The sequence below is a fragment of the Abramis brama genome (assembly GCF_963993115.1).
Source record: "Abramis brama genome assembly, chromosome: 12".
Lineage (NCBI taxonomy): Eukaryota > Metazoa > Chordata > Actinopteri > Cypriniformes > Leuciscidae > Abramis > Abramis brama.
In genome coordinates, this window is record NC_139974.1 from 27,210,667 (window position 1) to 27,237,396 (window position 26,730).

The window sequence follows — 26,730 nt, forward strand, 5'->3', positions numbered from 1 at the left end:
AGCATCCACCTGGATGATGCGACGGCAGCCATATTGCGCCAGAACACCCACCACACACCAGCTTACTGGTAGAGAGGAGACAGTGATGAAGCCAATCAGTATATGGGGATGATTAGGAGGCCATGATGGACAGAGGCCAAGGGGCAAATTTGGCCAGGATGCCGGGGTTACACCCCTACTCTTTTACGAAGGACATCCTGGGATTTTTAATGACCACAGAGAGTCAGGACCTCGGTTTAACGTCTCATCCGAAGGACGGTGCTCTTTGGCAGTATAGTGTCCCCGTCACTACACTGGGGCGTTAGGACCCACACAGACCACAGGGTGAGCACCCCCTGCTGGCCTCACTAACACCTCTTCCAGCAGCAACCTGGTTTTCCCAGGAGGTCTCCCATCCAGGTACTAACCAGGCTCAGCCCTGCTTAGCTTCAGCGGGCAACCAGTCTTGGGCTACAGGGTGATATGGCTGCTGGCCATAAATGTACAAAACATTAATTTTATTCTTATTCAGAGAAATACGTATTCTCAGTGACAGCTATATGTAGGGCAACATCTTACACAAATTCAGCTGTTATAGACAAATTAATATATGCATGATCTTTTTCCATCATGTTTGGACTCTGTAGGCCTATGCTCAGACTAATGCTGCCTTCATGTGTTATCGGAATTATCATAAATACAAGTTTCCTAGTTAAATATTGGACATGAGTGCCCTCTCAAGTCATATTTACCACTGGGATGTTCGGTAATGGGAGATGGGAACTTGGGTATCAAAAACGCTTTTTTCAGCGCGTTTATATATTTATTTAATATTGGATATAGGTTATTATATTTTAAAATATATTTTTACGTTTTTTGAGCATAGCGGTGTAGTTATTGTATAGTTGTATAAGTCTTCTATTTGCCTTCTGTTTGTTGTTGTTATCTAATCAAAATGTGCTGTCATTTTGTGTCATGGTTATACTGTGTGAATTATTTTTTGACTATAGTTTTGAGCCTTTTACCTTTACTCAGAAAGAACAGTGACGAGTGACTGGAGAGAGATAGGGTGGGATCGGTAAACGACCCCGAGTCACATTCGAACTTGGGTCCCCTGTGAGCACTTGGATCTGAATATGATACGGACATGGCAGTAATGATTTTGTTACTGTTTACGATCTTGTCCAAAGAGCTGGACTTGGAGGTTTTTGCACAAAAAAAAAGCCCACATGGACTTAGGGCCCTATTTTAACGATCTGAAATGCAAGTATCAAACACGAAACGCAAGTAACTTTGTGGGTGGATCTCTAAACGCAAATCTAAAAAGGGTTGGTCTGAAGTAGCTACATTACTCATAGGTGTGGTTTGGGCGTAACGTGAAATAAACCAATCAGAGCGTCATCTCACATTCCCTTTAAAAGCAGGCGCGCTTGTTCCATGGCAGATTGCTATTATAATGGCGGATTTGCCAGGCGCACACCAGGAGCGGTTCACAGCCGAGGAGACCGACGTTCTCGTCAGGGCCGTAAAAGACAGAGAAGTGACATTGTATGTGGATGGGAGAAACCCACTCAAATTAGATTCGGTTAAACAGGCGTATAATAATTTGGGTAAATGTGTACGCTAGATTTATGCCTATTTTTTCACATCTTTATGGACACCACAATGATTTCCCTTGTGTGGTAATATTTTTCCTTGTAAATATGTATGATTTGCAAAAATGGGAACTGCTGCCAGCGTCTGTGTAGATGAGAGATGCAAAGTGTATGTGCGTTGTGCACACGCTACATTACGGCCAAGCATGCGCCCTTAAAATAGCATCTGAATAACGCGCCACTGACTTTAGACTAGGTTTTTCCTGGTCTGTGGCGGAATTGTTTTCTGGAACTACAAAATGGCACCAGGAACACGCCTCCTCTTTTCGCTGAACCGCCCCTGGGAGCGCAAGTTCATTCCCTAATTTACCGACGTGCGTCTGTGGAGGGAAAAGTCCAATGTGCGTCGGGTGCAAAATAGGAATGATACATGCGTCGTGTACAAAGTCAAGCTGGATGCAAGATAGGGCCCTTAGTGTCACAGATTCACCAACACCATCACTCCAGCCATCAGCACCAGATTACCACACTCCGCCCACTCGTTCACCAGAGTTCTGATCACCTGCACGTCCTCATCAGCACACTTTATTTAGACCATCATTCCCTTCACCTCATTGTCTGGTCTCGTTTACGACAAGCTCTACAGACCCTACCTGCATACTCACCTGAGAGACTTACCTGAACTACCTGATCCGTCTTTAGTCTGCCATCATCTGCTCCTCGTCTTCTGTTGTGATCTCCTGTTCGTCTGCTCACCAGCCAGCTAAGTCTGCATCGAATCATCTATTGCCTGTTGACTTACCTGTGTCACCTCCCTGCTTCTCATCCACTCCTGCAAATAAAGTTTTATTATTAATCACTTACCCCGTCTGTCCTCTTCTGTTTATGACACTTAACTGGTTTTGCAGCAAAAGACAATGGGCCCTATTTTAACAATCTGAAACGCAAGTATCAAGCGCAAAACGCAAGTAACTTTGTGGGCGGGTATTGGGCGCTGTTGCTATTATACCGGCGGGATAAATGACTCTTGCGCCCGACGCAAATCTAAAATGGGTTGGTCTGAAGTAGCTTCATTATTCATAGGTGTGGTTTGGGCGTAACGTGAAATAAACCAATCAGAGCGTCATCTCACATTCCCTTTAAGAGCAGGCGCGCTTGTTCTATAGCGGATTCCTATTATAACGGCGGATTTGCCAGGCGCACGCCAGGAGCGGTTCACAGCCAAGGAGACCGACGTTCTCGTCAGGGCCGTTGGGGATGGAGAAACACACCCAAATTAACTTCGGTTGCAGGCGTCTATCATCTATCATAATAATGTATGATTTTCAAAAATGATAACTGCTGCGTCTGTGTGTAGATGAGAGAATCAAAGTGTATGCGCGTTGTGCACACGCTACATTGATTATGGCCCTTAAAATAGCATATGAATAACATGCGCAACGCGCCATGGACTTTAAACTGTTTTTTTTTCGGTCAGTGGCGGAATTGTTTTCTAAACCTGCAAAATAGCATGAGGGAACTTTTGCGCCAGAACACGCCTCCTCTTTGCGCTGAACCGCCCCGGGGAGCGCAAGTGTATTTCTTAGTTAACCGACGTGCGTCTGTGGAGGGAAAAGTCCGCTTTGCGTGGGTGCAAAATAGGAATGATACATGCGGTGTACAAAGTCAATTGTGGTGCAAGATAGGGCACTTAGTGTCACAGATTCACGAACACCATCACTCCAGCCATCAGCACCAGATTACCACACTCCGCCCACTCGTGTAACGGATGACAGAACAGGATGTAAATGCAATAACGCTCTTTATTAGAAATCACAGTTGGTCAGAACACAGAACACAGATGGTCGCCAACACAGGGGGACAGGCGGGCGGACACAAACGCTGGTGGTACAGTGACGCAGGGACCTCGGTGGACAACAGGTGCTGGTGCTTAAGTCCAGTGATGATCCCTCGTGACGGTGCTCTGGTGCAGTGAGTGATCCCACGTGACGGTGCTCGGTGATCCAGTGCAGAGTGCAGAGAATCCAGAGACGAACACGATGAAGACACAGGGAATCCAATCCAACACGAAGAACACAGGAACAGGCACAGGAAACACACCGGGAAACCACAACGATCTGACAATATGAGACACCAGTTACTGAGCATATAAAGGGACAAACAATTGAAACCAGCTGGCACTACTGATCACCGATGATCAGTGACCACGCCCACAGACACACATCCACGCACACACAACAGCACGTTAGACGAGAGAGAGAGACAGTGAATTCGTAAACCTTGACAGTACCCCCTCCCCTAGGAACGCCTCCTGGCATTCCCCGACGGACTTACCTGTCGATTGTAATCATCGATAAGGGAGTGATCCAGAATGTCTCTAGCAGGAACCCAACTTCTCTCCTCCGGACCGTAACCTTCCCAGTCCACCAGGTACTGAAATCCGCGTCCCCTCCTTCTCGAGTCCAGAATACGGTTAACCGAATACGTTGGTTCCCCATCTACGAGACGCGGCGGGGGAGGAACCGGGACTGGCGGATTAATGCGTGAATAAAACACAAGTTTAATTTTTGACACATGGAAGGCGGGAGGCTTCGACCGGTGGCGATCGGCTTTAGCCTTGGTGCGCGCCCCCACTTGGAGTAGAGTCTCACGGGCTCTAGTCCAAGTGCGGTGACACCTCTGGACGAAGGCGTGAGCGGAGGGGACCGCGACTTCGGATTCCGTACTGGCAAAAACTGGTGGCTGGTAACCTACACTACATTCAAACGGAGTAAGGCTCGTGGATGACACTGGTAACGAATTGTGGGCGTACTCCACCATAGAAAGTTGTTGATTCCAGGAGGAAGGATTCTTGGAAACCAAACATCGCAACACTCTCTCCAGATCTTGGTTGGCTCTCTCCGTTTGACCATTGCTTTGGGGATGAAACCCCGAAGAGAGACTGACAGTCGGCCCCAGTAACTTACAAAACTCTTGCCAAAATTTGGACACAAATTGGGGTCCCCTGTCGGAAACCACGTCCGTCGGGAGGCCATGTAAGCGAAAGACGTGATCTACGACAGTTACTGCTGTCTCCTTGGCGGAGGGTAATTTGGGCAAGGGAATAAAATGAGCCGCCTTCGAGAACCGGTCCACGACGGTCAAAACGACCGTCTTGCCCTGGGAGGGTGGGAGGGCGGTAATAAAATCTAGCGCAATGTGGGACCAGGGTCTCGAAGGGACAGACAGCGGTTGGAGTAGCCCATCTGGGGGTCGATTGGAAGTCTTACCAGTGGCACAAACCGAGCAAGCCAAAACAAAACTGCGGATGTCGCGAGCCATTAATGGCCACCAGAATCGTTGCTTCACCAAAAAACTGGTGCGATTAACTCCTGGATGACATGCTATGCTGGAACAATGCCCCCACTGAATGACTTCGGACCGACACTCCTCTGGCACAAACAAACGATTCGGTGGGCAATCGGGCGGAGGCGTTACACCTTCTAAGGCCGTTATGACCTTCGATTCGACCTCCCATCTGAGAGTGGAGACCACTAATGTCTCGGGTAAAATACACTCGGGAGTAGCCGGTCGTTCGGATTGGTCAAAAATACGAGATAAAGAATCGGGTTTGATGTTCTTGGAACCCGGGCGGTACGAAAGAGAAAAGTCAAAATGTCCGAAAAAAAGTGCCCACCGAGCCTGCCTAGAGTTGAGTCTTTTGGCGGTTCTGATATATTCTAGATTCTTATGATCGGTCCATACAATAAAAGGTACCCCTGACCCTTCTAACCAGTGATGCCATTCCTCCAGCGCTAACTTGACCGCCAACAATTCTCTGTTACCAATGTCATAATTACGCTCGGCAGGTGATAAACGATGGGACAAAAACGCGCAAGGATGCATCTTGTCGTCTGTGGAAGAACGCTGGGAAAGAACTGCTCCTACCCCCACCTCTGATGCGTCGACCTCCACCACGAACTGACGTGATGGATCAGGGGCAACGAGGATGGGAGCCGAAACGAAGCGGCTTTTGAGTTTGGCAAATACAGCCTCCGCTGTATCGGACCACCTGAACGTCGTTCTGGGGGAGGTCAAGGCAGTCAGAGGTGCGGCTAGTTGGCTGAAGTTGCGAATAAAACGCAGATAAAAATTGGCAAACCCCAGAAACCTCTGTAGGGCCTTACGGGAATCCGGACTTGGCCAATCTATCACAGCCTTAACCTTGTCAGGATCCATACGCACTCCCTCAGACGAGACGATGTACACTAGAAAAGGAACAGAATGTGCATGAAAAACGCATTTCTCCGCCTTGACAAAAAGCCCATTCTCTAGCAACCTCTGAAGCTCTCGTCTGACGTGCTGCACGTGTTCCTGGAGAGAAGATGAAAAAATCAATATGTCATCCAGGTAGACATATATGAACTGGTCAACCATATCTCTCAGCACGTCATTGACGAGTGCCTGGAAGACCGCTGGGGAGTTGGACAGCCCGAACGGCATGACCAAATATTCAAAGTGCCCCCTAGGGGTATTGAACGCGGTCTTCCATTCATCACCCTTCCTTATGCGAACCAAATGATAAGCGTTCCGTAAATCCAATTTTGTGAAGATGGATGCTCCCTGTAATCGCTCGAAGGCTGAAGACATCAACGGCAAAGGATAAGTATTCTTTACCGTGATGTTGTTCAACCCTCGGTAATCAATACACGGTCGCAGAGACCCATCCTTCTTCCCAACAAAAAAAAAAAACCGCCCCGCTGGAGATGAGGAAGGTCTAATGCAGGGGTGTCCAAACTTTTTTTAGTGAGGGCCAAATACAGAAAAATAAACAAAGGGCCGGGCCACACACTAGAGGTGACATATTCACACATGAATACTGTGTTTTTACGACCTGGCTTGTTACTCGAGGTCTCAACATAAAAAGGAACACGAACAAACAGTTTAGGTTTTAAATAAAGAACTGTTTATTATTAAAGTCAAAATTGTCTAGGAGGTATGAATTAAATAAAATGTCAGTTGTGTGTGTTTGCAAAGAGTCAGGTTAATAACTGGAACTGCAAGCCCAACCCTGCCCGTGCACTGGAACGACAGGCCTGCAGGTGGCACGGGGTCATAACAGTGTGTAGTGTAGCCTATTTCTAACTCACCTATAATGTGAAGAACATTACACTCAGTGGGAGCAGTGATGCTGTCCTTTGGATTGAAGGATGGCTGACATGTCAGGAGAAAGTTTGGTGGTTGAGACTCGAAGGACTTCACAGAGATGGCTATCAGCCATTCTGGTTCTCAGTCTGCTTTTGTTCTGATTTAACAGAGCAGTGTTAATTTCGTTAACGAAAACTATGACGAAAAATGTTCGTTGACGACCTTTTTTCCACTGACTAAGGGACCGTTCGGTATTTATGGAAGGGGCCACCGGAGGAAAATAGGGGAGGGTCATGTCTTTTTTTTCTTTGTTGAGGGGAGGGTCATCCAACTTTTTTTAGTCTAGGGGGAGGGTCACCCAACTTTTATATTCATGAAAACAGCAACATTTCAAAGTGGCTTGTTTGGTGCTATTTTTTTCCATTTAGCTCCATGTTGATCTCGCGTTATCAGCCCTTCGATATCAGATGGGTCTGACCCAACAAAAATCCAGTTTGGCGCTGTTTGACAGTGCGTGCGCACTTCAGTTCGCGCTTAGAAAAAGTGCATCATGTCAGAACAGAATGCCAAAGAAATGTTTACCCGGCAAAGCTTTAAAGCACGAGCATATAATGAACTTTTGTGATTGCAAATAAGTGCACAGTGTCCTGTGAGTGTAACTCTACCGCTGCATTAACATGTGATGTGAACGTACGTCGAGTTTTACAGTATTGGGACTGAGGCGCCAAAACTGCTGAGAATGTGAGCTGTAGCGCGATACCATATTTTAGTTTCCATTCTTATTTTGTTTCCACGATGTGTAAGATGTAGGGCTACCACATCTTTAAATTACTATTAGTATTATTTAAGTTAACATAATAAAATACGTAGACCTACACCACAAAAACTAGTTGAGGATAAATTCGTTAAAATTGGGCGATTCCAGTGTTATGGACTGACATTTGCAGTCAAAACTTGAAATATAAATTCTCAGAAAATGCATTTAATACCAATATTTTGAAACGTCTGAAAGGAGTCAAGACATTAGAAAAATATCAGTCTACACATGCGTTTTATATTTAATATGAGGGAAATACACATGTGACGTGACACAAAAAATCTTTAACTTTTAAGTGGCAAAATATTTTTTAGTAATTCTATAAAATACACTGTGCAAAACAAAAGATATATACCCAAAGATATATATGGATGAATAAAGATTGGCCTCCACAGAACATAAAATATTATTTTTATTTTATTTTTCGTGTTTGCATTTATGTAAAAAAAAAAAACCCAATGTTAAGGGCGTGACAGTTCTCCATTACGGACATGACTGCTCTGAAAGCGACTTTAAACATTTCACAGAGACCTCAAACAGAAAGCACAAAGCCTTTCTTTAAAGTGAATTTCGTTTTTTTATTAATTGTATCTTAATTTTAATCAATGTTTCATCTGGATTTAATAAATAAGAAGTAAATATATTAGAAAATTGATAATAATGACACGGAGGCGCGGGCGAGTGAACTGGACTCTTGTCTCATAAATGAACCGAAACTCACCAGCGTAAGGTAGGCTATGCTACTTGCCTCACAGACCTGAGAAATATATAGAAAGCTTGAAATATCTACTTTTAAACAGAACAATTCAAAACGAAGGAAAACAGACTGCTTTCTGCTTATGAAATGTGCATTTCTCTCTGGCGCGTTCTGAGAAGATCGCGACGCATCGTCAGCTTCATCTTTGCAGTCGACACAGAAAACACTTGTTTATTAATAAACAATTAAAATGTCTCCTTGCTATATTTGACATATTAATAATCATTACTTTTGCCGGTTCTTTGTGACAGCTTTTAGATGCTTTGTTGGCAGCGCCACCCACATATTGAACGAGTCACCGAAAACATGATTTTTTTCAAATCTAAAATAAAAAATCGTGATACGAACCGAATCGTAGGTTATAAGTTTATTTGTATAGGGACAGTACAAAAAAAACATGATCCCAGTCAAAACTGGAAAATATGTATTGCACAGAGAGTATAGCAAAAGCTAATTTGCATCTCAAGGTTTGGTCTATCGTTACAGCCCTAGTAAGATGAAAAAGCAAGAGTTTATGGTTTAAAAAAAAAACAAAAAAACAATGGCTATCTGAACATCTTTGCCAAGCGCAAACCAGTACGCTATCAATAAATTATCTGGGAGGGTCATGCCTTTTTTCACAATCATTTTGGAGGGTCATAGAAAAATGTATTGCTGGCGAAGGGAGGGTCATGTCTTTTTTGACAACAGATCTCAAAACTCCTCCGGTGGCCCCTTAAATAAAAAACGAACAGTCCCTAAGACAAGACGATGAGAGACGACACTCACGTCATTAAACGATAACTGTGACTATATCAACACATGCAATATCGTTGACGAAAAAAGACGAGACTGAAATGTGTTTAAACATTTTTAAACTTAACCAAAACCACTTGTTTGTGTCAAATAAAGGAGACGACAACACATTGACTGTTTTTTACGAGCGTTCATGCTTACGGTTGCCAGATTTTAATAATTAAATCCCCAGAGAGAGCTTTTCTGTTAAAAGAACACGTTTTCTACCCGGTCTTTTCAATAGTATCTGGCAACCATGCGCGCGCGCTCTCTACACTGCTGAAGAAGCGCGGATGATCTGAAAACAACACAGACAAGTAAACTGGAGTTTAGCGATCATCATTTGAGATTTTCTACTTAAATTAAAGTGTCTTTCAGTCGGTCTGTGTTCTGCCACGAGCCGTTTGCGCTATCTAAATCTGCGATCAAAATATAGGCTGATATCCAGTGTTTTTAATGTCGATCATATTATACGAGCAAGAATGCAATGTTTCCTTAATATCCACACGATTTCAAATGAGACATTGATTTTATACAACAGTTCAACAAACAGAAGGGTAACATTAAATTATTTACTACATTTAAAACAGTATTGTCATAGGCTTATTGCTCTATTTTGCAACGAAAGCCACAGCAGAACTGCAGCACACAGCGGTGATTCGTGAACGATTCTGTGGCTTAGAATGAATCGTGAGATTCCTGACCCGTTCATAAAAATAGCAGCTTGCTTCCTTACTGAATGAATGACTCCATGACTCACTCATAAAGACAGTGACTTACTACTGGCTTTAATTTAATATTTTAAAAGTACCGGTATCACTAAGTTTTTACCATCATTGCATATTTATTGAACATTGTTTAATTTAAAAATATATATATAAAAAAATATTGTCCCTTAAAGGCAGGGTAGGTAGGAATGGTCTAAAAAACTTCTTTTTCAAATTTGTTTAAAATTTATGTACATATCAATACATAATTAAAATGTAAGTACTCTGAAAAAGAAAGTATAAAAATCGAGTGTCTGTAGACCTCTCAGGACTGTTTTAAAGACAGTTCATTATTTCCATTCACTCCCACCCCCTCCCTTCTGGGCTCCTTCCAAAGCCACGCCCCCAAAACACATGAACGCGCGACTCCAACCGCTGAGCTGAAGACGCATTATTTACCTGAGACAAGCAGAGAGGAAGGAGCACAGTGCATGTAGTGACATCATGTCAGAATCACATGTAATAAAAAAATCTAACGCTAATTGCTTATGAATATAAACAAATAAGATGTATTTTAGTACTCACTATCAAGCTAGCATATTGATATTGGTAAATTTAAAATATATATTTTTTGATTCGCTAACGAGCTAGTTATATAAGCTAAAAACAGGTTGCATTGATACACTTTTTTACATTACCATCAGTTATATTGTGATGAAGATGAATTTCGTGTAAGATTCATAACATATATGGTGTTCTGCATGTAGGGGTGGGAGATATTGACAAAAATGAATATCTCGATATTTTTTTCCAATATCTAGATATAGATATTCAGGCGATATTTTTGCCATCCTTCAAAGAAATGTGAGCAAACTGGCAAAGAAGGTCCAGTTGGTCTTTTGACTTGCTGCATTTGACCTATATTATTCTAGGCTATAGAAAAAACAATAAAGGAGCTAACTAAACAGAATCTGTGGCACCCCCTACTTTTTCCACTTACAAAAAAAAAAAAAAAAAAAAAAAACTTAACTAGGCACTTCTTGCAACAGTGATTATTAAATCAAACAACAATATTGTTGATGATCAATTCAAAGTAAAAAAAAATTAACATTTTCAAAACGGTATAAATCCATTCATTTTTCCCCCAAAACGCTATAAATCCATCTTTTTTTTTTTTTTTCTAAATTTATGGTTTGTCTTTTTAAAAAAGTTTTTGTCTTTTATTTTTCGTGTTTGCATTTATGAGGAAAAAACAATATTACTTGACAGTTCTCCATTATGGACGCGAGCGCTCTGAAAGCTGCACTGAGACTTTCAAACTTTAACAGAGACCTCAAAACAGAAAGCACAAAGCCTTTCTTTAAAACGAATTTCGTTTTGTATTAATTGTATCTTAATTTTAATATATTTTTTTTTCATTAATTCATTAATATTTTCATTCCTGCATTAAATACATAAAGTAAATATAGGCTATCAATCACAACATAAGGTGCTTGAACTGGAGATTATATCATCGTGAACCGAACCGTAGCCTCGCCTCACAGGCCTAAAAAATGTGGAATATATTTACAGAAATCTGGTTCTAAACAAAACCATCCAAAACAAAATAAAACTATGTAGCCTAAATGTGCATTTCTCCGGTGCATGCGTTCACTAGCCTACTGCGAAGATCGCGAGTCAAATATCGTCAACTTCATCTTTGCAGCCGACACAGAAATTAATAAACAATTAAAATGTCTTATTGCAATATTTTACACATTCATAATCATTACTTTTGCTGGTTCTTTGAGGCAGCTTTTTAGGTTTATGGCGTTTTGGAAAAGAGCTCTTCACGTACAAACACCGTTTCACCAAGGCACAGCAGCCCTTCAGCACATAAGAACAAAAAGAGAAAAAGCACGGACTTACTAATTACGAAACTTTGATGTGGTTGAACAGCTGAAACAGTCACAAATTCCTCTGCAACTCAAACATTCGAAGGAAGAGAACAGCATTACAGTTTTCAGCGCGTCCTCCTTTGATTGCTGTGTTGTGACTGGAAAAGTGCATGCAGGAGCACATGCGCAAAATGTAGGTTTGTAAAATGTCCTTTTGTAAAATAAAAATAATTTTAGGGCGAAGCAGAGGAGGTCGTGCAAGAGGCCGTGGCGTGCAACTAGGGTCCGAGGAAGTAGAGGCTGAGGACGGGGTGGTCGCTGGAAAGCTACGCCGATATTGACACGCGTTTTATTTCTTTGTTTATCCAAAGACTTTTTGTTCATTACCTTTTCTTGTACTGTCTTCTTTTTTTTGCCTTGTTTGCCTTCACTAACTGCATGCCGGTAATGTGAATTTTGATTGCTCTTTCTCTGCCATTGTTTTGCTATTCCTAGGTTCAGTGCCTCTCGAATTCCTCAAATCAAACGTGCGCGCGTCCGCGCGCAAGTGGGCAGATCCCGTGGCAAAAGGGTTGTTGCCATGGTTGCGAGAGAGAGTGACAGTCGCCTAAGCCAATCCTTTGATTCGTCCCGAATCGAAATAATGAGCTGTGTTTAATACAGATTAAACGGTCTAGAGTCACTTGATTTTTATACTCTTTTTTTCAGAGTACTTACATTTTAATTATGTATTGATATATATAGAAAGTTTTAACAAATTTGGATCTTTTTTTTTTTTTATAGTCCTACCTACCCTGCCTTTAATGGAAAAAGTGTGACTGCAGTCTAAGTGGAAGAGAGGGGGTACCAGGGGGTAGGGCACTCTAAAAACCACTGAACTAAGGAAAAGGGGTATGTAGAATTGCACAAGTGCTACTGCTAAAGAGTGCATTGTCAATACAGCCTGTTACCTTAATTTACATTTCTCATAAGCTTAATTGAATTGGCCTATTGATAAAAAATTAGGACATTTTTTGTCTAAAGACTACATATAAATAGCTACCAAAATTAATGTCGGTAACTGCAGTTTGACTAAAAGTTGACAAAAAACGCAATGACTTTTCGTCAACTAAAACTAGACTAAAACTATGAAAGACAAAATGACTAAAATGTGACTAAGACCAATAAGTATTTTCGTCTCAAGATGAAAACTAAGACTAAATCAAAAATGGCTGCCAAAATTAACACGTAACAGAGAAAATGTTTGTTCACATATGTACGTTGAGCCGAACAGGCTCATCATTCTTTTTGCATGGCATCTCATCAGAGGAAACTTTGCACTATCCAAACTCTGATAGAAGTCAGGGAGGGAGAGAAGCTGATTGAGAATGTGATGATCACATTGCATTTCAATCAGTTCTAACTGCAGACTCTCTTCCACTTCTTCTGCATCCACCAGGAAGGGGGTCGAGAACAGATTGATTTGTTTTTCAATGACAGAAAAATCTTGGAAACGCTGGTTGAATTCTGTCACGAGAGATGCAATCACATATTTCTCCTTTTTAGCAGAAAGGTCGGCCTTTGGAAAAGCAGACTTGATTTCAGACAGCGCAGGGAAGTGTGCAGCATTAAAGCTTCGTAGTTGTGTCTCAAACAGGCGGAGCTTTACACAGAAGGCTTTAATGTGCGCATATAGGTGTGGCACAGGGTGGGAATTATGTAATTTTAGGGGCAAGGCCATTTGGCCTCCACCTTTTTTTTTTTTTTAGGGGCACCAAGGCCATATGACAGGGCACAAAGGCCATCGTACAATTCGATGGTTTTCCCATTCAGATACCATAACATCCTAATTTGGAATAAGACATGGATTATGACTTTTTTAATAAAAAAAAAAACATTTTTTAATGAGAGAGAGAGAGCGCCATTACATCCAGAAGGTATACACCATCACACAACAATAGAAACAACATAAATGCCAATAAAAGCATTCAGAAACAACACAAATGCCAATAAAAGCATTCAGAAACAACACAAATGCCAATAAAAGCATTCAGAAACAACACAAATGCCAATAAATTAATAATTTCCTGCATTGTCGAACGCTCTTCTTCATGCGTTTCAAATATGGACTATAATGTTCAGTAGAGCGCCCTCAGGCTGCTGGTATGAATTGAAACAGCACATCAGATCAGTATACAGCGCTCATAATGATTACATCGACGCATTTGGCTATAAATTCAATAAAATATTATTCCTGTCAATAGAAATCTGATGTAAACTGAGAATATATCAATATTTCTCCAAATCTGCACACTTTTGAGCTAAGAGTCGTGAGGGACGTTGTTTTGTGAATCGCTTTCATGACGACAGCATAGGAGTTTTTTATGAATGGGAGCGTCTGACGCTCATAATTCATATTAAAGGTATCGACTCATTTTTGCATTTCATAACTCCTGACACAAATTAAGACATAACTGTCAATATAAATTTCTCAGAATACAATAGTGGTCAAATACTGAAACGTGAGTCTTATATCTTTTTAATGATGTAAGTTATAGTTTGTCAAGGTAATAACATTAAATCTTATAGTAACTTTGAACTATTAAAAAAAAAACGCTTCAGTGCGCCGACGCCGTTACCTCTGGAACCTTGCATAGGGCCCTTTTCTGAAAAGGGCACTTATCTAAGTTACTAGCAAATAGATTTTGATATTTTTAGGTCAAACCGTTCTTGTCTGTCAGTCATATAATGCAGGTCTATGGTCACGGTCTCAAAGAGCAGCCATCCACAGAGTCCAAATTAAAACAATTCCCCATCGTAAGTACACATTGATGGCCTAAGACACGAAACGAGCGGTTTGTGTGAGAAAACGAACAGTATTTATATCGTTTTTACCTCTTGTAACACAGCGACGTCCAAGTGATCTGAGGGCGCCCGCGCTTCCTGCTGTGTGACGTGTGCGCAGACTGGTGCATAGATAGACATATAGATTTCGCCTTGGCTACGGAACCGGGGAATTGTTTTAATTTGGACTCTGTGGATGGCTGCTCTTTGAGACCGTGACCATAGACCTGCATTATATGACTGACAGACAAGAACGGATTGACCTAAAAATATCAAAATCTATTTGCTAGTGTATATATCTATGCACCAGTGTCGACAACAGAGTGTCGTTCTTCTGTTGGTGCTGACGTTACATGCTTCTTGCACTGCTGTTTTGATGCGTGAGATCATCGATGTGATTATGACACTGCACCTGCGCGAATCCACAAACTAATTGAAGTTCAGAGACTACTTGGGTGGAACTTGGACAGGGCCAGGGCACACAGGCCACTGTGGCCATACGATGATTTTTTTTTCACGGGGCATGAAGGCCAAAGTGTAGGGCAACGGCGGCCATGGCCGCGTGGCCGCGGTATAATTCCCACCCTGGTGTGGCACCAGCTGTTCTTTGCCTTGTAGGTTCTTGTTAAGTGTATTCAGATGATGAGTAAGATCAACTAAAAATGCCAGGTCAGCCAGCCACAGAGGGTCACTCAGTTCATGAAGAGGTCGGCCCTTCTCTTTCATAAACTGATCGATTTCTGATCTCAGCGAATAAAACCGCTGCAGCACGTAGCCACGGCTCAGCCAGCGCACCTCAGAGTGGTAGAGTACATCCCCATATTCAGCATCCACATCAGAAAGGAAAGCTTGAAATTCTCTGTGGTACAGTCCTCTAGCTCGAATTATGTTGACAGTTTTTACAACAGTATTCATCACATCGCCCAGCTGGACAGTCTTGGCACACAGTGCTTCTTGGTGGATTATACAGTGCATCCTAACAGCCTCACCTCCGCTCTCTTTTACCTTGGCGCACACCATCGATGCCATTCCTTTGCGATCGCCCGTCATGGCCGGAGCTCCATCCATTGTTACTCCACAGAGCTTGTCCCATTTAAGCCCCATCTTTTCAACTGCCTCTGACACAGCTTCAAAAATATCTCTACCCGTCGTTGTGCCTTTTAGGCTCACCATATCAAGCAGCTCCTCCTTACAGCAAAAATTATCATCTACTCCCCGCAAAAAAATTAACAGCTGCGCGGTGTCTGTAGACTCTGTGCTCTCGAGTAAAAATCAAAAGCACAAGCTTTGTCTCTCAGCTGAAGTTTCAAGTTAGCTGACAAGTCCTCGATTCTCCGCACCACTGTATTTCTGGATAAGCTCACGTTGTTGAAATCCTGCACTTTCTCTGGGCACATTATTTCTGTGACTTTGATGAGGCACTGCTTTATGAAACCACCATCTGAGAACGGTTTGCCGTGCTGGGCAATAAGTTTAGCGACTTCATAGCTTGCTGTTGTGGCGTTTTCCTGTATTTTATTAGCACGAAAAAAAAAACTGTTGTTGAGCTTGCAGGCTAGCTGCCATTTGCTTGACTTTCTGTGTTCGTTCGGCACCGGTGTACGATGTGTAGCTCTGATGTTTGGTTTCATAGTGCCGACGGACATTATAGTCTTTCATCACAGCAACATATTCATTGCAAATCAAATAGACACACTTTCCGTTGATTTCTTTGAAAAAATATTAATTTTTCCACCGTGTTTGAAATCTTCTACACTCACTTACTATTTTTCGTTTCTTGGGTGCTGCGATTTCTGGTGACTCGTGGTAAAAATCTTTGCTTAATTTTGTTTAGTAGCGGTTACCGGGTAACGGTTGAGAAGCACCGTTTCCGTGGCTGGCTCCATCTAGTGTTGAAACTGAGAAGTGCAACAGTGTTGAGCTCAAGGTTCTTGTGTGGGCCATATTCAATTATATTTTCAGAATTTGCTGCGGGCCAATAAAAACTGGACGGCCCGTGGGCCGTAGTTTGGACACCCCTGGTCTAATGAATTTGGATGCTAGAGAATCAGAAATATATTTCTCCATAGCCTCCCTCTCTGGAACAGAAAGTGAATATAACTTGCCTTTAGGCGGAGACTCACCTGGCACTAAGTCTATGGCACAGTCATAGGGACGATGTGGAGGAAGAGAAGCAGCACGAGACTTACTGAACACTTCTCTCAGGTCCTGGTACTCCTCGGGCAAGTTAGACAAATTCACCGCCTCCTCCTGAAACACAGACACAGGTACAGACGAACACGCAGACACTAGACATGACTCATGACACGTATTACTCCACATGGATACAGAATTGTGACCCCAATCGACTCTGGGATTATGTTGTGTAAGCCAGGGATGACCGAGTACGACAGGTGCGAGGGGTGAGTCCATGAGGAGGAATGTTATTGTCTCTGTGTGGTTGCCAGAAGTGATGAGAGTGATGGGTTCAGTAGTGTGTGAAATGTTAGGAAGTTGTTGTCCATTTAGAGCTTTGACAGAAATCTTGTACAAAAGAGGGGAAACAGGGATGTGAAGACGGTGAGCCAGTTCCGAGTCCATAAAATTACCTTCTGCCCCCGAATCCAGTAAAGCCTTGGTCTCGTGTGTGGGTTGCCCACCTTAGTCTTACCGGAAGGAGAGTAGATGATGATGGTGATGATGAGGTCTTCTCGGCGGAGATCCCACCCGATAGTAGCCTCATTGTTACTATCGGGCTTGATCTTTTAACGGGCATGAGTGGATGAAGTGGCCCCCCTTCCCGCAGTATAGGCACAGTCCTTGGGATCTCCGCCGTTCTCTCTCCTCCCGGGAAAGCCGAGCTCTACCCACCTGCATGGGCTCGGGATCGCAAACGGGACTTTGCCGGATAGCAGCGTCAGAACAAATGCCACCTTGGTCTGTTCTTGATTGAACGTCAGTGGCTGTAATGAAAAGTGCATAGAACATCGGGTCAAAAATGCTCTGCAAAACTCCGGTTCACCTGCATATCCCTCTGGTGTTGGCAGTCTCGGTTCACGCTGTTGGGGCGGCTCTGGTGGATTGGGCTGAACGGGCGGTGTGGGCGGCGCAGTGGGAACTCTTAGCTGTTGAAGTTGTTGGGTGAGCTCGGACACCTGCGTCACAAGCGCTTGAACCGCCCGTCCTGTGTTGGAGATGCTCTCCTCTTGGGTGTCCATTCTCGCGATGCTTCGAGCCGCAAACTCGTCCCAAGTCGTGGCACCTGCTACATCCATAATATGGTCAGATCGTTCTGTAACGGATGACAGAACAGGATGTAAATGCAATAACGCTCTTTATTAGAAATCACAGTTGGTCAGAAAACAGAAAACAGATGGTCGCCAACACAGCGGGACAGGCGGGCGGACACAAACGCTGGTGGTACAGTGACGCAGGGACCTCGGTGGACAACAGGTGCTGGTGCTTAAGTCCAGTGATGATCCCTCGTGACGGTGCTCTGGTGCAGTGAGTGATCCCTCGTGACGGTGCTCGGTGATCCAGTGCAGAGTGCAGAGAATCCAGAGACGAACATGACGAAGACACGGGGAATCCAACACGAAGAACACAGGAACAGGCACAGGAAACACACCGGGAAACCACAATGATCTGACAACATGAGACACCAGTTACTGAGCATATAAAGGGACAAACAATTGAAACCAGCTGGCGCTACTGATCACCGATGATCAGTGACCACGCCACAGACACACATCCACGCACACACAACAGCACGTTAGACGAGAGAGAGACAGTGAATTCGTAAACCGTGACAACTTGTTCACCAGAGTTCTGATCACCTGCACGTCCTCATCAGCACACTTTATTTATTCATTCCCTTCATCTCATTGTCTGGTCCCATCTACGACAAGCTCTACAGACCCTACCTGCATACTCACCTGAGAGACTTACCTGAACTACCCGATCCGTCTTTAGTCTTAAGTCTGCCATCATCTGTTCCTCGTCTTCTGTTGTGATCTCCTGTTCGTCTGCTCACCAGCCATTCACCTGCATAGAGAAACACTGTGTCACCAGCCAGCTAAGCATCGAATCATCTATTGCCTGTTGACTTACCCGTGTCGCCTCCCTGCTTCTCATCCACTCCTGCAAATAAAGTTTTATTATTAATCACTTACCTCGTCTGTCCTCTTCTGTTTATGACACTTAGCTGGTTTTGCAGCAAAAGACAATGTGTTAATGCATTGACTAAAGTGACGTTTTTGAAAATAAGACATTTCAATAACTGACAATAACCTTTTCATTACCATTAAAGTGAAATTACTGAACCTAAACACGGTCCCTCAAGCCGGTGGCAATGCCTTGGACTTCCGGGCCTGCAATGTTGTCTCGGGCAGCATCTTTTCATTTTCTCTGGGGTCTCCACCTTGTTCAGCTCCATCTCCATTGGTCGGCCCCCAGGCTCTGTGTCTTGTCTGCTTACCACTGCTATAGTGCTGACACTTACATTCAAGGAAAACAATTTATCACTTCATGCATTCTGGGAATTAAACCCAAGACCTTGGTGTTGCTGCCTCCACTTTCTAATGTTTGAGCTACAGGAACACAAAAGGAACTCACTCTCATATTTTCCCATATGACTTTACACAAAAACAGATATTTTGAAGAATGTCTTACAACAACATTTTACCCTTAGGGGGTACAACAGCTTTTTATGGGGAAATCCTCTCAAAAGGACGTCATTGTAGCCTACCGTATTTAACAGCAGACGATGGTCTGTATGATCAGGATGCAGAGCTTCCCCCATTTTGGCAAATTAAAGTTTATGGATAAATGCATGTATTGCACTGGAGACTGACATTAATTACTTGGGCCCCCTAAATTTGACCGAAATCAATGATTATTGTTCAATCGGAATAGTGTTTTTGTTGGGCAGTGCACTACTGGTATATCTAATGTAGGGTGTTTACCTTAAAAAATACAATACTTTAAATTTGAGACAGTATATATGGTTCATTTTCACTGTAGATTTAGGGGAGTGCAGGATGAAAAAAAAAAAGCATGCAAAAGTGTTCATTCAAATAGGCTGATAAGATAAACGTTCACAGACCAAAATGCTAATTCTGTGGAGTAGTTTTGACAGAATATGTGGTGAAGAAAAAAAAAGTGGTGGGTGTCTACTCCTACTGTGAAAATTTGCTGTGGTGAATTTGTTCATTACAGTACTGAATTAAGAAATCTTAGGTCTGTTCGCCTGTGACCATCCTAGCTTAATGTCTAAATGCAAATTAAGACAGATCAAGCAACATCTGCAAGAAGGAATACTCCAATTTATCATCTTAAGGTCTATAGAGTTGAGTTGAGTTGAGTTGAGTTGAAAGTTGAAAGTTTATTTGCCATTTGTACCGGTACAGCTGTACAGGTACATAGGAATTTTTGTAGCAGAGCTCGTTGAGTCAGAGTCAACGAGTTGAGTCTATACTCAACGGACAAGTGTAGAACTGCCCTTAAAACATATACTGTAGGCATTTTACAATACAAGAGAAAAGAAAATGCCACATAGTTTTATTTATTTTTGTGTGTGTGTGTGTGTGTGTGTGTGTGGTGAAGACAGTTCTCATGCGAACCTACACTGTGATAAAAAATAAAAAAAATAAAAAATATTTACATGTAACCTTATTCAGCAGTTTTTAAAACAGATATAACATTATTAAAAGACCTGATCATCTTTCTGTAGTTGCGTTGTTTTTTTGTTTTGTTTTTCTCAGAAAGGACCTTAGTCTTTACAGTAAGACAGATTTGTTAATATTTGTGTTGCACAGTGACAGCTGATTCTAAAATGAAAATTACAATTGGTTATAAATCAGAAAAAACAAGGGATGTTTTTTTATGTGAATTTTATTAAACAATAATTCAGGGTGTTATTGATTTTTGGCCATACAAAAACAGTATTATAAAATATAAATAAAAGTTGTTGATGTTGTTTTTGTTTGCCAAAACCACTCAGTACATGTCTGCCTGTAAACATAAACATACTTTAGACTATTATGGCAGTAAGTTTAAATGTAGTGTTATTACAAAAAATAATAATAATACTAAAAAGAAAAAATTAAAGATTTTTTTACTGAGAAACACTCAATTCATGTTAAATGTATATTGTGTGGGAAGCTGTAACTTTACTTTCAAGTAAAAACAAATTGAACTCCAGGTTAATTATGGAATATGAAGTAGTTAGTTAACTTGTCTGTATATTACGATTTACTTGATACTTGATTACTTGATACTTGATTGAAGAGAGATGATCACTGTAATGCTTGACACAATGTAAAAAAAAAAAAAAAAAAAAACTAATGTAAAGACATCTTGATGTTTATTTTGTCAGCATTTTATTGGAATGTTTAAGAAGGAAAGTTAGTGTTTTGTCTGGAGATGAGTGGTTCTGGATAAATGCAGAGATGCAGAGAGACCAGATCTTAGTGGCAGATGCAGATGAAGTCTGCGGCTCATAGTAAAAGGCAGGTGCATTTGGACAACTTCTCTTGGCTGAGCAGACCATGCTGGGTTGTGGCCAAGTTCTGGATCAGGCCCCAGAAGTGTTTGAAGCTGATGCCTTCTCCATCTTTCACACCCATTTGCTTCAGCACTTCTCCAAAATGATCCGACTAGAGGAAAAAAAAGAGAGTGAAAATCCTCACTGATGTTCATGTATTCTGTCAAAATGTGCCCCATTTAAAATGTTTTTTTTTTTTTTCTCTTTTGCATTTGAACAATTGCACTTTAGCGCCCTCATGTGGCCGTTGGTTTGTCTGTATTGCTCAGTAATAAACATTATTTTGATAATTAAAAAAAAATGATTATCAAAATTATTTTTCCCCCTTTATTTTAATTAATTATCCCCCCCCTTATGTTCTTTATTAACTCTGCAAGTTCAAGTGCAATGAGTAGATTCAGGCTTTCAGTTATAATCTTTAAATATAATCTAACCTAATTAAACATTGCAATGCTTGCATAATCATATATACAAGATTGATATTAATTTTGTGCTAATACATTTTTCTAAATCTGTACAGTGAGTCTATATAATTTTCTTTCTTCTGTTACTAACATGTCACAACATGAACTGTGAGCACAGTTACATCAACACTGAAGTACAGTTCAAATGTTACAGTATAATTTACCTCAGAGCATTTGCTCTTTATTCAACTAAAATAAATATAAAATCTTCTATGTCACAGGATCTCCCTGAAGCTGTAGAAGGCCTGCCATAACATGATCTAGTACCAACTGTAACTGAAGAGCAGGAGAAATTTAGATCAACGGCAGCCACCATTTTGCTCCCTGAATGGAGCCACACCCAGTGTCCTTCACAGGCTCAACCTGAGTTTAAACTGATCTGTGTAATCAGACCACGCCTCTATCTAAGGCAACAAACTATGAGAAACAGTCTCTATGAAACCAACCAATCCTTCACAGAAATCATACACAGGAAAAACGTTAAATTATGGTAAAATGGCAGCTGTGGTTACCAGAACTTTACTGTAATAAATATGGTTTATATATTTACCCCCCCCCCCCCCCCCCCCCACATCTCTAAAACAATGCAAAAACATTAACTTAACGTAATAAGCTATACAATTAATACTTTTTATATCTAAAAATTATTTTTACAATGTTTTACAGCAAAAGCTTATTTTAAAAAAATAGGCCTAACATTATTGTTATTAAAAAAAAAATGTCACTGTAGCATTTTTTACATTTTCCCCCATTGAAAGGATTATCAATTGTTAAGCTGCAGCTTAATAGTCACCGGACATGAGTAATAGCAGTTTTTAGACATTCTTATCTGGTGGAATGAATGGCATCATGGGTTTTTACCTTGACTAAGGTTGGCATCTGGGAGGAGAGAAGGTTCTTGAACTCATCTACCTTCAGCGTAGGCCGATTATCAGGAGAAGCAGCATGGAAGTTTGTGACCAAGGTGTTAATGGCCTTCTCAAGGTCAGAATACTGCAGAATTAAGAGAGTACAAGATGTTGTGTACAGATAGAAACAAATATTTAAAAGAAAAATAATATAGGTGGAGGTTCTACTGCTTAAAACTGTTTGATTGAAAACAAAAAGGGTTTCATAGCCTGATGTTTTAGGAGAACCTGTTTCAGTTTCACAAAGAAGTTTTCTCTCTCTAGTTCTTTAGAAAATCACCCATGTGTTGGCACTTTAAAGAACATAGAAACAAAAAACACTGATCTGGGGAGAATATAATGATCTTTTTTGCTCAATGTCTATCATAATTCAAATGGAAAATGTAGTGCAGGAAACCATCTCTTAAATTACAAAAATAGAAATGATATGATGATCAGCACTTTTTTTTTGTATTTAGAAATTATTTATTTAGTTTTGGTATGTTAACATCTGTTGCTTTGTCTTTTATAATGTAGAACAATAAACATTCAGGCTGAAACAATCATATGCGCTCAGTTTTATATTGATCAATCAAATTGTCAAAAAGCTTGTGCTTTTCTTCACTCTCTTCAAAACTATCTGAGCACTATTAAAGGAGTCTGTAAACTGTGTGTATTCAAACCTTGCTCCCTTTCACACAATTATCTAGATTCTAAAGTACCTGAAATACCTGCATGTCAGGCCATGACAGCGCCCCCTTCAAGCACTATTTATCTAAGCTGAGCCTTTTATGACGGAAACCATTTCCCTGTTTTGTTAAGACAAAGGGTTAGGGTTTCATTGTTATGGCTCGAAATACATTTACTGTTGAAATAATACATAAAAATCCTGTGGCTACAATAATAATAATAAAAAAGGATTAAAGGGATAGTTCAACCAATAATGAATTTTTTTTGTCATTTACTCACCCTCATTTTGGTAACCAGACAGTTAACTGCACCCATTGACTTCCACAGTATTTTTTCCTGGAAGTCAATGGGTGCCGTCAACCATCTTCTTTTGTGTTCAACAGAAAAAAGTAACTCATAAAGGTTTGTAACAACTTAAAGGGCGAGTAAGTAATGACAAAATGTTCATTTTGGGGTGAACCATCCATTTAATATCTAACACTATGCAGCCTTGACCATTCACAACCACCCTGGTCTCACACCTTCGTCTTGAGGCCTCTCTGCCAATGCACAACAACGCAAGAGTCTGATTGATTCCCCGTGCTTTCCATTTCTACACAATGGCTGTATGTCAAAACCTAGTGAGCTGCCTGCTTAGACAGCATTTTTTTGGCTATCATAGGCGCGACGGGGGTGGTTAGGGTTGGAACGCAGGCAGCTCACTAGGTTTTGACACATAACCATTGTGTCGTTTGAATAGATAAAATTGCGAACATTTCATTGCAGCGATGGTCCCGACTCATATGGCTTGAATTATCTGGCACTATTTCTAAGATTCTTTCTTTGTTAGGGTCACAGGGCGAGTTTTTGCATTCAAAAACAGGGAGACTCACTCAGCGCAGCGGGATGCCAAAGAACGCACGCCCTCGAGAAGAGTTTTCGAAAGTCGAATTTCTTTTCAATCTACATGTCCTATAAAACGCGGTGGTTATGACACGAGACATAACAAAGACACGTCCGCATAAAAACAACCAACCAACCAACCAAACAAACAGAAAACAGCACAAATGAGGTATGCGTCAGTGGCACTTGGAGTTATTAACTGCTCACACAAAAAGGAAACAGAAGCAAAGATCTTTGGGTGGGACACTTTTATAGACTAACATTCACTAACATTTATAGAAAAAAAAGTTTTCTTGTTTTAGTTTGTTTGACAGCAGAATACTGCAGCATCTTGACACCGTTTCAGTCAAGTGCGATAGATTACCGAGACTGACAAACAAAAAGTTTCAAGAGAAAAAACCGACGAAACGCAGCTTATGTAAAACACTCATAAACTGCGTGAACCCCAATTTAAATGTAAAAGAGCAATCACAGATATGTAATATAATGTACACCACATACCTCTGCCGCCATTTGAAGTGAATTTGTTTTATTTTCTTGCCACTAGATAAACTTTACTGTTCCCGTCGTCAGTACTCCTACTTTACACTCTCAGCGTCCCATCGCTTCTGTCACATCTTGGCTGACATCCTGAATCCTCCCACTCTGGGGGAAAAAAAAAGGAAGAAAAATCAAACCCACCTTCCGTGTCAGTGACCGCTATGGGAAAAATGTCTCCTGTAACTTGATGCTTTAGGACAGTAAACCTAACGGGGCGGAGTCGATCGGGTTTCATATGCTCCACACTCTGGAAAAAACTCTGGAAAACCAGGTTTCCGTATGACACATTTTTGTTGATGGATGAAACTATTGGAAACTATTAGGCCTACTGCTCCTTTGGGAACACATCTGGAAGCTCTCAGGATACACATTCCTTTGCGCAACAACAGGCCTTTACTTCAGAACGTGTGATTAGGTTTGCATTGGCCTAGTTTTTAGTTGTGTGGCATGTCGTAATCGTATTGTCATAAAAACTGATAAGTTAGAACGTGTTAGATATTCAGTGTGCAGTTTTGGTCAGCATTAGGCCTACTACACATTTTTCATGAGATTCTTTCCAGGAAGCTATCAGAAATACTCTATAGATTCCCACTGAGCAAGGCGTATCCCTCTACAGATCAAAATTCACTGACTGGCTGTCTTCCTCTCCTTGTTTTCTGAACAGTTCTGGTTATGCACAGGCAAGGGCATGCTTAGCATTTTGGGTGGGTGCACTGAGATTACGAGACATGACACTCCTTTGACAGCATTACAGCAGCACATCACTACAGAATATAGGGCAGCATTGTACAGGTGCAAAAGCACACAGATTTACACATAAACAAACTGAGCAATGAATTAGTCAGCCTATCTTCATCTTCAAACAGTTGCACAACCCTCTTGTGCAATTTTAAAAATGGTAATTGATAACTAGTGGGCTTTGTATAACTGACTCACTTACACAAGCAGAATTACACACTCACACTATATGAGTATTTCAGGTGTTCAGGGACCTTTTTACCCATACACAGACACACGAAAATGGATTATAATTTTTTTTAGTGTTATAGTGAATTTTACATTTAAGGCCTTAATGTACAGTTAAATATACTTTACATGTGCTTTAGTCAATACATCAAAATAAGTGAATTTCTTTAAAGCATGTCAATATTATTAAGGCATGATTTAAAATGTACTTCAATGAAAAGTATATCTTTATTGCATTAGTAATGAATAATATATTATTTTCAAGTACAGATATACTTTTAAGATTAGAAGTACACTACAAGTGCACATTCAGTTCAATTAAGCACACTACTTTTTCACAATGGAATACAAAGGCCATTTGTTTCTGTCTTATTAAGTTTTTTTGTAAGTTGTCCTTAGTGCATGTTGATTCTGGTTTGTTATTGAACAATGTCCATTTGAAAACATCAGGGTTTGGCCCCATATTCAAGTAAATTGTAAATGGTCGCAATTTTTCTGTTCTTTTACCTTGCTATATTTGTATATTTTTTGGGTGTGAGCACAAACAGCAGTGTTTCTCACTGCAGATGGTAGTTTCAACTCAGTGCAAGTCTACATTCTTCACATACCACATTTTTATGGCAAACTGGAGGTAAAACAGGCAGTTTGCAAATGGCAGTCTACCTCAAATGTAGCATACTCACAAAGAGAACAAATGTACTTTGTATGTACAAACTCATGTTCATACTTGTATGATTGTGATGCATAGATTATGCATGCTTCAGAGTCCAGAGTCAAGTATTTGCTCATGAGTGTGTCACCATCATCTGCTTCAATGGATGCTGCACTCTCATGGCTAACTAAACAGACAATAGAATATGCACTGTTCAGCCACAACATTAAATCCACTGACAGGTGAATTGAATGACATTGATTATAACATTACAATGGCACCTGTCAAGGAGTGTGATATATTAGGCGGCAAGTGAACAGTTGGTTCTTAAATTTCAAATGTTGGAAGCAGGAAAATGGGCAAGCTAAAGATCTGAGCGACTTTGACAAGGGCCAAATAGTGATGGATAATGGCTAGTCTTGTCAGGTGTTCTTAGTTTGCATTGGTTAGTACATACTAAAGGTGGTGCAAGGAAGGACAACCGGTGAACCAGCATCAGGGTCATGGTCACCCAAGGCTCGTTAAAGCATGTGGGACTGCTGAAAAACGTAATGCTTCACAGTGCAACTTACAGTACATCGCTGTCTTACATCAAGACATGGACTATAAGGACAAATAAATTTGTGATAGGACTGTAGCTGACACAAATTCATATGTAATTGTTGAAAAA

The 26,730-nt window shown here is 41.2% G+C and overlaps 1 protein-coding gene across 1 annotated transcript; it reads right to left on the bottom strand.

Moving 5' to 3' along the window:
* Positions 1-20,782: 20,782 nt before the first annotated feature.
* Positions 20,783-24,650, bottom strand: s100v2 (S100 calcium binding protein V2). The gene is made up of 3 exons (XM_084130444.1): positions 24,404-24,650; positions 22,305-22,436; positions 20,783-21,091 (listed from the first exon to the last, which is right to left on the bottom strand). The coding sequence occupies exons 1-3, from the start codon at positions 24,413-24,415 to the stop codon at positions 20,933-20,935; spliced, it is 303 nt and encodes a 100-aa protein (XP_083986570.1). The 5' UTR covers positions 24,416-24,650; the 3' UTR covers positions 20,783-20,932.
* Between the last annotated feature and the right edge of the window lie 2,080 nt (positions 24,651-26,730).